The sequence below is a fragment of the Ranitomeya variabilis genome, chromosome 3, assembly GCF_051348905.1.
Source record: "Ranitomeya variabilis isolate aRanVar5 chromosome 3, aRanVar5.hap1, whole genome shotgun sequence".
Taxonomy (NCBI): Eukaryota; Metazoa; Chordata; class Amphibia; order Anura; family Dendrobatidae; genus Ranitomeya; species Ranitomeya variabilis.
The window spans coordinates 175401448-175414108 of NC_135234.1; the positions used below are offsets into that span (position 1 = coordinate 175401448).

General features: G+C 42.5%; 1 protein-coding gene across 2 annotated transcripts in view; it reads right to left on the bottom strand.

Moving 5' to 3' along the window:
• Positions 1 to 12661, bottom strand: part of KCND3 (potassium voltage-gated channel subfamily D member 3) — a 702096-nt gene that overhangs the window by 162321 nt on the left and 527114 nt on the right. For both annotated transcript variants that reach the window (XM_077294902.1, XM_077294901.1), the window contains exon 3: positions 2818 to 2980. In XM_077294902.1, coding sequence (XP_077151017.1) covers positions 2818 to 2980 — 163 coding nt within the window. The remainder of the gene's footprint in view (positions 1 to 2817; positions 2981 to 12661) is intronic.

The window sequence follows — 12661 nt, forward strand, 5'->3', positions numbered from 1 at the left end:
GAGAAATATCTGTTGGCCTTTTAGCTGACGAAGGATTCCTGCCACAACCCCACGCAAGTGCACAAAAGCTTACATGCTTGTTCTTCCAAGAGCTATTTCTCTCTAAATCCCATAAATACGAAAGCTCGGCCAAGCGTTCATGTGTTCTCTATGGAGAAGAACAATGATGGCTGCTGCCACACACAACTGCCCAATCCTTATCTCCCCTAATATCCTTTGTTGGGGAAACTGAGGAGGCCGCTATATACAACGAATGGTTTGCTGATATCCCATGACTGTTATGCAATTATTCTGTAAAAGAATATAATATAGATCACCAGGTCCTCTTCACACAAGTGGACACTATTATATGGACTAAACACCAAAATATGGACTTCCTCCCCTCACTAGATGATAGTAATACAATGTGGAACCAACCAGGTCTGTCTTCCCACTATAAAGAGTCTATTAGTGGGGCTAATTCTATGGTAGATGCTCACCTGGTATAAGCACTGTGTAACCATTGCACTGATAGACTATATATACATGTGCCACACCTGCTGTAAAAAAACACTAAAAATGCCTTTATAAATGGTGCTAACTTGGTACTAGCATAGCGTCTCTTGTGCTGTCACTATTCTGATGGATCCCTCCTTCATTAGCTGCAGTCACTGACTAGAAGTGCCAGGTTTTAATTATTCTTTATATTCGCACACCATGTTCTGAGATACCGTATGTTGTAATACTTGCGACTGAGAATTTGACTTTAACTTTAAGGTCACATTATGTATCAGTTGCACTGCAAAGCGGATTTATGGAGGACTCTGGCAGATTAGTTTCCTTCAGCTGTTGGCTGGTTAATACTATTTGTGACTGTTTTACATGGAAGGGTATGCCAGTGTCAGAGCGAACTATTCACCCAGAGCTTTAATCATCATTCTTCAGTTTTGATCTTGAATGCCAGATATGATTTAGCTCCATACAGATACACGGAGCTTACTCCATCTGCAGGAATCGGCTGAACTAGAGCATAAGCGGTTCAACAGCTGCTTGTTTAACAGATCCAGTGCAAGTATGTTAAACTTATACTATTTCTAAAAAAAAAAAAAAACCTCATACACAGATATGGCTGATCACTTAGTCCTACCAAGACTTGTTCTGAGTAACCGAAGTCATAAAATGACAGATCAAACCTAGCGCAGGTTCTATGTGCACCCTTGTCATGGTCAAGCACTTCATTGCACCTTCCCTCCTAATCTTGTATCTTCCCCTTCTTCCATGATTGACAGCTTTATCTATACAGAAAGGGAGCTACACTGAAAACAAGTAGGAAGACAAGCATTGAACTGTTTGGCCAAGCCAAGGATGCACCTATGCTTGGATTGAACAATCATTTTGTGTTGACAGACTCAGTAATATTTAATTCCACAGACCAAAAGAGAAATAAAAAGACATTAAGTCAAATTTTCCATTTTAGGAAAGTCTTCCAAATATCCCTAGCGTTCAGTCATCCAGCCTTTGATGACTTAGGCCTTTAGCTCAAAAGCTGACTGGCAATGAGCTGAGGGCAGAAAAAGGGCAACGAAGCTTAGCAATCCTCAACACTCATTTTCTGTTCCATATTACCGTATTATGCTTCCTTCAAATATATGGTAGTTTTTTATGTTTTTTTTTAAGCTTGTAGAAAACGACATGATTTTCAGGTGTTTTATAAACCTTTTGCTTTCTTTTTTTATTAGCATACATTTTTTATCTATAGCTAAAACTATGGATAAAATAAATAAATGAATGCCGAATCTATAACGTATTGTACTTGGAAACAAATATACAGGGCCCCAAAAAATAACAAAGAAAAAAATGTGCAAAAACCTCAAAAAAAAGCAGCAAAGAAAAAAAAGATTAAAAAAAATGCTGCAAAACGGCCATAGAAAAATAATAAAAAAATATGTGTGATACCTGAAACCATCCTTAGTGCAAAAAATACATTAAGGGACAGATGACCATGGCAATAATGCAAGGTAGCAGTCGTAATGAAGCATCTCAACTAAGTACAAGTCTACATTAGATGCGATCCTGCTAAACTGCACATAGAATGTTAAAGCTTCATCCCGAAAGTGCGTAATGGGACTGCAACGTTCGACATGACCCTTCTTATTTAATGATTGTTACTGTTGAAAGTATCCATCAGTTGTGATCAGCAATGATGTAGTCTACATATTCTGCGCAGTTCATCGAGGTCTTAGATTCTACTATCGGCCATATTAAAAGCCGAGAAAACATTTCATGCACCATTAAACAATTACCACAATTACTAGTTGAAATGTTAAAGCCACACATGGGTTCATGGACTCATACTATTCCCACCAATTTCTTCCCGCCATTCAACACAATACAGAAGGCAGCGAAGGTCATCAGACTGGGAAACTTTTTCAGTTCTGAATTGAACAGTTTCAGTCTTCATATGTACAAAAAAATCTCGGAATAATATAATAATCTGCTGTTGTAAGCCATCTGTGAGGCAAAAAGCTAAGCAAGTAGATGGCATTGAACATGTCAATAAGCTGGGATCTCCTGGTGCTTGATATATTGGGTGGCCACTGGCCAGCTTTATAATCATAATCCTACATATATAATGGTCCCAGTTGTCTGTGAACCTTTTTTTTTACTACAAGACTGTGGGTTGTGTTTGGAAAAATCAGGGAATTTATAGTTCTCAGTTACTATAGCCTGCGCAGGTAAAGATGACATTCCGAATAAATCACAGGCTCAATGAACGTACAGACATAAACAGCTCCACTTTCCCAGATTTGTTTAAGGAGTGACTTATGGATTACCGACCTTTTGTGCTCGCCTCTTGTCAGTCCGCTGATTCTGGTGGTAAATTCGGCTGAAATTTGAAACGATGACAGGGACTGGCAGTGCAATCACAAGGACGCCACTCAGTGAGCAGATAGATCCAAAGATTTTTCCAGCTATAGTCTTGGGCACCATGTCACCATACCTAACACAGAGAAAAATAGGACACATTAAAATCAATATATTCAACATATTATTCATCTAAAATAGAAAATGAAGATTAACATACTCCAGGGATCTCGTGTATTACAAGCACCAGGATTAGGTCACTGATTCGCCATTGTGCAACACAAACTGAGAGTAGGATTTTACAGTACAAAAAAACTCTTTCCTTTCCTATTGTCTCTCCTTTTCCCATCCATCTGCTGTTTTATCATTTCACATTCTACCTTCCTTTCCTCCCTTTTTCTCTTGTTTGTCCCTCTTTATTTATCCCTCCCCCCTCCACCCCTCTTCCTTCCTTTTCTATTTTCTTACTTTATCACTTGCTTTTTATTTGTATCTTCCTTTCTTCCATCCTTCCTGCTTTCCAGCTCACTTATTTCATTTTCTTCTCTTCCATCCCTAATTTCCCTTTCATCTCTCTATAATTCATTTTCTTTCTTCCTTTTCTCTCCTTCTCTCTCTATTTCCTTTTCGTCTTTTCTTTTCTTACTCTATCACTTTCTCTCCTCACAACCTCTTCCTTTCTTCTTTTTTCCTTTACTCCATTTTCTTCCTTTGCACACAGTCTATCTCCTTTTTTCCATTCATTTCCTGTAGTCTCCCTTCCCCACTTTTTCTTTTTCTCTTACCCTTCCTTTCTTATTTCCTTCCACCTTCACCCTATATCCTATCACTTAACACATTCCTCCCTTTCTTCCTTTGTCCCGTCCTTTCTTGAACCTTTCCCATTCTCTCTCCCCTTCTTTTCGAGCCACCTTTACATTGCCCACGTCACATACAGTGGGGCAAAAAAGTATTTAGTCAGTCAGCAATAGTGCAAGTTCCACCACTTAAAAAGATGAGAGGCGTCTGTAATTTACATCATAGGTAGACCTCAACTATGGGAGACAAACTGAGACAAAAAAATCCAGAAAATCACATTGTCTGTTTTTTTATCATTTTATTTGCATATTATGGTGGAAAATAAGTATTTGGTCAGAAACAAAATTTCATCTCAATATTTTGTAAAATATCCTTTGTTGGCAATGACAGAGGTCAAACGTTTTCTGTAAGTCTTCACAAGGTTGCCACACACTGTTGTTGGTATGTTGGCCCATTCCTCCATGCAGATCTCCTCTAGAGCAGTGATGTTTTTGGCTTTTCGCTTGGCAACACGGACTTTCAACTCCCTCCAAAGGTTTTCTATAGGGTTGAGATCTGGAGACTGGCTAGGCCACTCCAGGACCTTGAAATGCTTCTTACGAAGCCACTCCTTCGTTGCCCTGGCGGTGTGCTTTGGATCATTGTCATGTTGAAAGACCCAGCCACATTTCATCTTCAATGCCCTTGCTGGTGGAAAGAGGTTTGCACTCAAAATCTCATGATACATGGCCCCATTCATTCTTTCATGTACCCGGATCAGTCGTCCTGGCCCCTTTGCAGAGAAACAGCCCCAAAGCATGATGTTTCCACCACCATGCTTTACAGTAGGTATGGTGTTTGATGGATGCAACTCAGTATTCTTTTTCCTCCAAACACGACAAGTTGTGTTTCTACCAAACAGTTCCAGTTTGGTTTCATCAGACCATAGGACATTCTCCCAAAACTCCTCTGGATCATCCAAATGCTCTCTAGCAAACTTCAGACGGGCCCGGACATGTACTGGCTTAAGCAGTGGGACACGTCTGGCACTGCAGGATCTGAGTCCATGGTGGCGTAGTGTGTTACTTATGGTAGGCCTTGTTACATTGGTCCCAGCTCTCTGCAGTTCATTCACTAGGTCCCCCCGCGTGGTTCTGGGATTTTTGCTCACCGTTCTTGTGATCATTCTGACCCCACGGGGTGGGATTTTGCGTGGAGCCCCAGATAGAGGGAGATTATCAGTGGTCTTGAATGTCTTCCATTTTCTAATTATTGCTCCCACTGTTGATTTCTTCACTCCAAGCTGGTTGGCTATTGCAGATTCAGTCTTCCCAGCCTGGTGCAGGGCTACAATTTTGTTTCTGGTGTCCTTTGACAGCTCTTTGGTCTTCACCATAGTGGAGTTTGGAGTCAGACTGTTTGAGGGTGTGCACAGGTGTCTTTTTATACTGATAACAAGTTTAAACAGGTGCCATTACTACAGGTAATGAGTGGAGGAAAGAGGAGACTCTTAAAGAAGAAGTTACAGGTCTGTGAGAGCCAGAAATCTTGATTGTTTGTTTCTGACCAAATACTTATTTTCCACCATAATATGCAAATAAAATGATAAAAAAACAGACAATGTGATTTTCTGGATTTTTTTTTCTCAGTTTGTCTCCCATAGTTGAGGTCTACCTATGATGTAAATTACAGACGCCTCTCATCTTTTTAAGTGGTGGAACTTGCACTATTGCTGACTGACTAAATACTTTTTTGCCCCACTGTATCTTCACCTATTACAGGAGGACATGTAAATGTTTGTTTTCTCGCTTGAAACAGGAAAGATTCAAATGTTCAGTTATGATTTTTCATTCCTACTTACTTCAATGGGATGGTTCATAAATGACCTTACAATGCACCTAAAACATGACTGTGAGACTAAATGTGCCCTAAACTTGACAGGATTGTGATGGCTCACATTTAAGCCCCTCTCAAGCTCTTCTGTGTGTTCAAAGCTTTAATTAAAAAAAGACAATGCCTCTAGCTGAATAAAATTATGCATGTAAATCCTACTAAGAAGGAGACAAAATCGATGTCAGAAAGGTTAAATTGGGCTTAGTTTGAAATTTATGAACTGTTAAACCTTTCGACTCTGGAAGGCAACAGTGATTAACTTTTTATAGATCAGATGGTTTAAACACAATGGTGAATTGACTTCACTGATCCAATGATGCTCTGTATCGGCCCTCAAAAGTCATAAGTCTGGGATGATTTCTAAAATCTGGAGTACAGCAAGTTGTGTGATAGATTTACTGAACACCATTGTCTGCAGTCTCCTAATACACTGAAAGCAAATGAGTTACAACCATGACTTCTCCTCAGTTAGCAAAAAGTAAAAGTCTATTTTACAGCAATCTGCTACTGCTCTCCAAAAGAAAGAGACAGGAGCCTTGTCTATAGTTCTTTTATGCAGTCTGGGGCCCATAATAACTAAGCTGCAAATGAACGATCTCCCTCTGAAGCACAGATCACCGTTAGCCGGAACACCGAGGCTTTTGTGGGACTCTAAGACACATAGCAGAGACCGGCAGGACAACTGAATTGCAAGTTACCTGTCCGCCACACACACCTGAAGACACAGTAACACATAGAGCCCGGGGCGTGATAGAGTCCTTGTAAAAAGGCTCGAGTCACCTGTCATACGGGTATTGTCCTGTCCTATCCTATATGGGGGACAGAGAGAAGAACTGTGAGGACCTTATCTGAAGCCATAGGCAGTAAGGGACTACAACACCACCGCGCTAGAGGAAGGCTTTTAACTCCACCTGAAGTCTTCAGTAAATCAGGTAAAGAGACTGCAAACCTGTGTCCTTGTTCTTTGCTGCACCATTCACCATCTTCCATCTACACTCTGGGAGCCCTGGGGATATACTTCACCTGTCAAAAGTTGTACCATCTAGCTGCCATAACATCACCCCAGAGGACCCCTTAAAGCAGCATCGGTTCCCACTAACCGAATGCAACAAGTGGCGTCACGAACATAAACTTTATTTAATTTCCCCTTTACATGGGCACCCAGGGCAAGGACCAGGTCGCCACCGTGACATCCCCCTGTGAACTCCGGACCCGGTACAGGGTACCCCACGGCCCTGGCGGGCGACTCAATACCACAATTCATGATGCACAGATACGGCAGAGAAATATAGAAATATAGGTATAGTACAATGCCAGATTTCACTTCTTTCATTAAATGAGTGATATCTATTGTGAATTCTACATTAGCTCAGAAACCGGACAGTATAGTCCTCCATACAGTATTATGGGCACCACATAGAGCTCTATCTATATATATAATTGTCTAAGGGGTACTTCCGTCTTTCTGTTGGCAACTTCCATCACAGATATTCATTCGCTGATTGGTCTCACCAGCTGCCTGTCATGGCTGCCGCGACCAATCAGCGACGGGCACAGTCCGATTAGTCCCTCCCTACTCCCCTGCAATCACTGCCCAGCGCCCGCTCCATACTCCCCGCAGTCACGGCTCACACAGGGTTAATGCCAGCGGTAATGGACCGTGTTATGCCGTGGGTAACTCACTCCGTTACCGCCGCTATTAACCCTGTGTGACCAAGTTTTTACTATTGAGGCTGCATAAAAACATCTAATGTTAATATAATATACTATGTAACTGGGCTGTATACTACGTAACTGGCCAATATACTACGTCACTGGGCAATATACTATGTCACTGGCAATATATTACGTCACTGAGCAATATACTACGTCACTGGGCAATATACTACGTCACTGGGCAATATACTACGTCACTGGGCAATATACTACGTGGACATGCATATTCTAGAATACCCGATGCGTTACAATCGGGCGACCATCTAGTACAGAATAATTAGCCTCATATCTTGCGCCATTCAGTATTTTGGGCACCACATAGTGCTCCATACAGTATAATGAGCCACATATATTGCTCCATACAGTATTATGGGCACCATATATTGTTCCATATCGAATAATGGGCCCCATATAATGCTCCATACAGAATACTGAGCTACAAGTATTGCTCCACACAGAATAATGGACTGCATATAATGCTCCATACAGTATAATGAGCCACATATATTGCTCCATACAAAACAATGAACTCCATATATTGCTCCTTACAGTATAATAAGCCCCATATATTGCTCCATACTGTATAATGGGCCCTATATAATGCTCCATAAAGAATAATGAGCCTCACATATTGCTCCATACATAATGGCTCCCATATAATGTTCAATATAGTATATGATAGGCTCCATATAATGCTCCAGTATATGATAGGCCTCATATATTGCTCCATATATAATGGACCCCATATAATGCTCCTTACAGTATAGGATGGGCCCCATAGAGTATAATGAGCCCCATATATTGTTCCATGCAGAATGGGTCCCAAATAATGCTCCATACAGAATTGTCCGCATTTTTTGCTCCATATATAATGGGCCACATATGATGCTCCATTGTTTGATGGACCCATATATGATGCTCCAGTGTATGATGGGACCTATATATGATGCTCCAGTGTATGATGGGCCCCATATATAATTCACCATATATAATGGGCCCCATATATGATGCTCCAGTGTATGATGTCAACTATATATGATGCTTCGGTGTATAATGGGCCCCATATATGATGCTCCAGTGTATAATGTGCCCCATGTGTAATGCTCCATATATGATGGGCGCCATATATGATGCTCTAGTTTATGATGGGCCCAAATAATGCTCCATGTATAATGGGCCACACATATAATACTCCAGTGTATGATGGGCCCATATATGATGCTTCAGTGTATAATGGACCCCATATATGATGCTCCAGTGTATAATTGGCCCCATATATGATGCTCCAGTGTATGATGGACCCCATATATATTGCTCCAAGCATTAAAAAAAAATCCCACCTCTCTTTGCTGGCCGCTGCTCTGCTCTGGACTCCTCCTCAGCGTCTTCCGGCTCTCTGCACTGTCCAGGCAGAAGGCGCACAGACGTGATGTCATCGTGCCCTCTGATCTGAACGTGACAGTCAGAAGATGCAGAAGATGCCACAGCGGGGCCCTGAGCAGGTGAGGGGGGCACTTGCCGGGGCAGGCACTGGCACAGACACTGGGCCCACATAGCGTGCCAATGTCCCTAATGGCAAGTGCCTCCCCCACCTGCTCAGGATGCCCGGGGACGCTGGGTGCTGATGCCAGCCCTGAGTATTAGATCCCTCAGTGCACAAATGCTTCCATTGATTTTGGCAGAGAGAGTCTTGTGTACACAGGATGATGCACTGCTGAGAACAATGATTTTTTTTTCGCTGCACAAATGATCATTTCACTCAATAAGCAATACTCGTTCACGATTATCTTGCAGTGTAGATACAGCTTTAACCTTGGGAAACTTTTACTCGTAGTTAATTTAATCCTACTAGTCCTACTTGTTGTTTTTAAAAGATCTCCTCTGTAATGTATGCATTTTAGTAGGATATTTTCTAATCACACTGATTGGTGGGGGTTTATATAACTAGGATAGCCCTCTAAAATTAGGGGGTTTCAACTCAAGAAAAAGAGCGGCTATCAAATATTATTTTTCAGCAGCAATCCTAACCCTCTGCAGGAAATCTAACCCAAGCTCAATTAACGCTATGCCAATAGGTGTCTATTAGGCACACTTCTGGCCGACATGCTTCCTGATCCTGCGACAACAACTGTATTTTATTGTAAGGGGGTGAAGAGGAAGAAGAGCCCAAAGGAGGTTGCTTTCCCTGCTCCTTACCTGGAACCACTTAGCCAGACAGCTGGGTTGTTGGGGGAGGACTTTCTGCCCTGGACAGAGGAGACGATGTGACTGCTGGGGGCAGAGAGGAAGTGGAAGGGGCGGTGGTCCAAAAGAGTGGGCAGGCGGAGGGCGCAAAAGCAGAGAGTGCCAGAGAGAGGGGACAGCGTGCCAGAGAGAAAGCAGGCTGCAGTGCCGCGCTCCCCAAGAGAGAGTGCTCCCCGTGAGGGCACTGAGGCTGAGATACGAGCCATAGTGAAGGCTGGATGTGAGGGTGTGGACTCGGAAGCCTCCATGATCAGAGGAGACTTTCCCCCTGACAGTGCAGAGACAGTGACCTGAGCGCGCAGCCCTGGTGGGTGACCGCAGTGACAAGCCGAGACCCCTGAGTGTGAAAAGTAAACAGCTCAGTGTGTGTAGCATTGCTACTGCAGAGAGACTGTCAGCTTAACATACAGAGACTCATGCAGCAGTGTGGCTGTTCTACTTCCTGTTTCCAGTTTCACTCTGAGAAGAGACTGCAAACATTTAACCCTAGAGTTTCCAGTTCCCAGGAGATAGAGGAGAGACTTCAGAGTCTACAAGTGCCGCTGTTTCTTGGCGCCTACGTTGGAGAAGATGACCCTACAAGCAAGTCCTCATCAGACTGATAAGTGCTTTCTCAAGAAATTCCATTTACTACTGTTATACTGTTTGACTGTCCAGGAACCTATACTACTTTCCATATATTTGCATGGTTATATTATTAGTTTATATCCCACTGTTTCGTCCCTGCGAGGAGAATCTTATCCCTGTTAATAAACTCCCTCAACAGTTGGTCTGTCTGTTCCGTGGTGACATACTCAACACCTGCACTCTATTACACTATCACATTATCATAGCTTTCCTTCATGGCAGTCAAAGAAAGATGTATGTCAGTGTATCATAGCACAGTAAAAAATGCAACTGAAGCATTGTAGAGATACCCAAAAGCGATAGGACTATAACATCAGAGATTAGTGAGGGTGTCAGTTGCAGAACAAAGGCCACTTTAACATGCCAAATTAAAGATTTATTCTCCAAATCACAAGTTATCCCTATCTATAACATAAGGGATAAAGTGCTGACTGCTGGTGGTTCAGCATTTGGGAACCCAGCGGTCATGAGATCAGGACGGCTTTAAAACCCAAGAATGAGGTTCTGCAGCCCCTTCTTGAATGGAACAGAGGTGTACACGCTCGAACTCCGCTCCTTTCATTGTTTATGGGACTGCCAGAGAATGCCAAGTGCTGTAGAAGGCTGTTTATGAGAGCTAAAGTGAGAGAAAGCTCATGAGTCCAATTGTATGTATTGTTTCTGCTCACCCAGGCTGCAGTTTGCACTGAAACCCACAAGAGAAAAAAAGTTAGCAAAAACTCTGATATTACTAAAAGCAAAAGTGCATTTAAATAACACAGAGTTTTTAGTAATACTGTTTCTGAGCTTTCAGATTATATATAAGGCTTCCACAGTCTAGTGTTTCACTGGTTGGGCCCAGTCCTTTTATCTGCCCTTATTCACACTGAGGTCAACATTGACACATGGTAAGGTTTTAATATTAGACAGTGTAGGACTGTCCCGATCAGAGTTACCTTGACGAGGTGGGATGGCTTTTGTGCTATTTTTTGATCAAAAAACAGTGTTACTAAAAACTCTGTGTTATTTAACCCCTTCCCGACATTTGACGTACTATCCCGTCGAGGTGGGGTGGGCCCGTATGACCGCCGACGGGATAGTACGTCATAGCCGATCGGCCGCGCTCACGGGGGGAGCGCGGCCGATCGCGGCCGGGTGTCGGCTGCATATCGCAGCTGACATCCGGCACTATGTGCCAGGAGCGGTCACGGACCGCCCCCGGCACATTAACCCCCGGCACACCGCGATCAAACATGATCGCGATGTGCCGGCGATGCAGGGAAGCATCGCGCAGGGAGAGGGCTCCCTGCGGGCTTCCCTGAGCCCCCCGCAGCAACGCGATGTGATCGCGTTGCTGCGAGGGTCTTACCTCCCTCCCTGCCTGCTCCAGACCCGGATCCAAGATGGCCGCGGATCCGGGTCCTGCAGGGAGGGAGGTGGCTTCACAGACGCCTGCTCAGAGCGGGCACTGTGAAGCAGCCTGCACTTCTCGCAGATCGGTGATCTGTCAGAGTGCTATGCAAACTGGCAGATCACCGATCTGTATTGTCCCCCCCTGGGGCAAAGTAAAAAAGTAAAAAAAAAAATTTCCAAATGTGTAAAAAAAAATAAAAAAAAATATTCCAAAATAATGAAAAAAAAAAAAAAATATTATTCCCATAAATACATTTCTTTATCTAAATTAAAAAAACAAACAATAAAAGTACACATATTTAGTATCGCCACGTCCGTAACGACCCAACCTATAAAACTGCCACACTAGTTAACCCCTTCAGTAAACACCGTAAGAAAAAAAAAAAAAAACGAGGCAAAAAACAACGCTTTATTACCATACCGCCGAACAAAAAGTGGAATAACACGCGATCAAAAAGACTGATATAAATATCCATGGTACCGCTGAAAACGTCATCTTGTCCCGCAAAAAACAAGCCGCCATACAGCATCATCAGCAAAAAAATAAAAAAGTTATAGTCCTGAGAATAAAGCGATACCAAAATAATTATTTTTTCTATAAAATAGTTTTTATCGTATAAAAGCGCCAAAACATAAAAAAATGATATAAATGAGATATCGCTGTAATCGTACTGACCCGAAGAATAAAACTGCTTTATCAATTTTACCAAACGCGGAACGGTATAAACGCCTCTCCCAAAAGAAATTCATGAATAGCAGGTTTTTGGTCATTCTGCCTCACAAAAATCGGAATAAAAAGCGATCAAAAACGGTCACGTGTCCGAAAATGTTACCAATAAAAACGTCAACTCGTCCCGCAAAAAACAAGACCTCACATGACTCTGTGGAGCAAATGTGGAAAAATTATAGGTCTCAAAATGTGGAGACGCAAAAACTTTTTTGCTATAAAAAGCGTCGCTGGTTTCACACTTGCGTTTTTGTCTGCAGCGTTTTTTGCACAAAAAAACGCATGCGTTTTTTCCCTATATTTAACATTGAAAACGCATGCGTTTTTTTTGTACGCGTTTGGTCGCGTTTTCAAACGCATGCGGTTTTTTTCTGCATGCGTTCATTTTCAGAAATACAACCTGCAGTATTTTCTTGCGTTTTTAAGCACATGCGTTTGTTT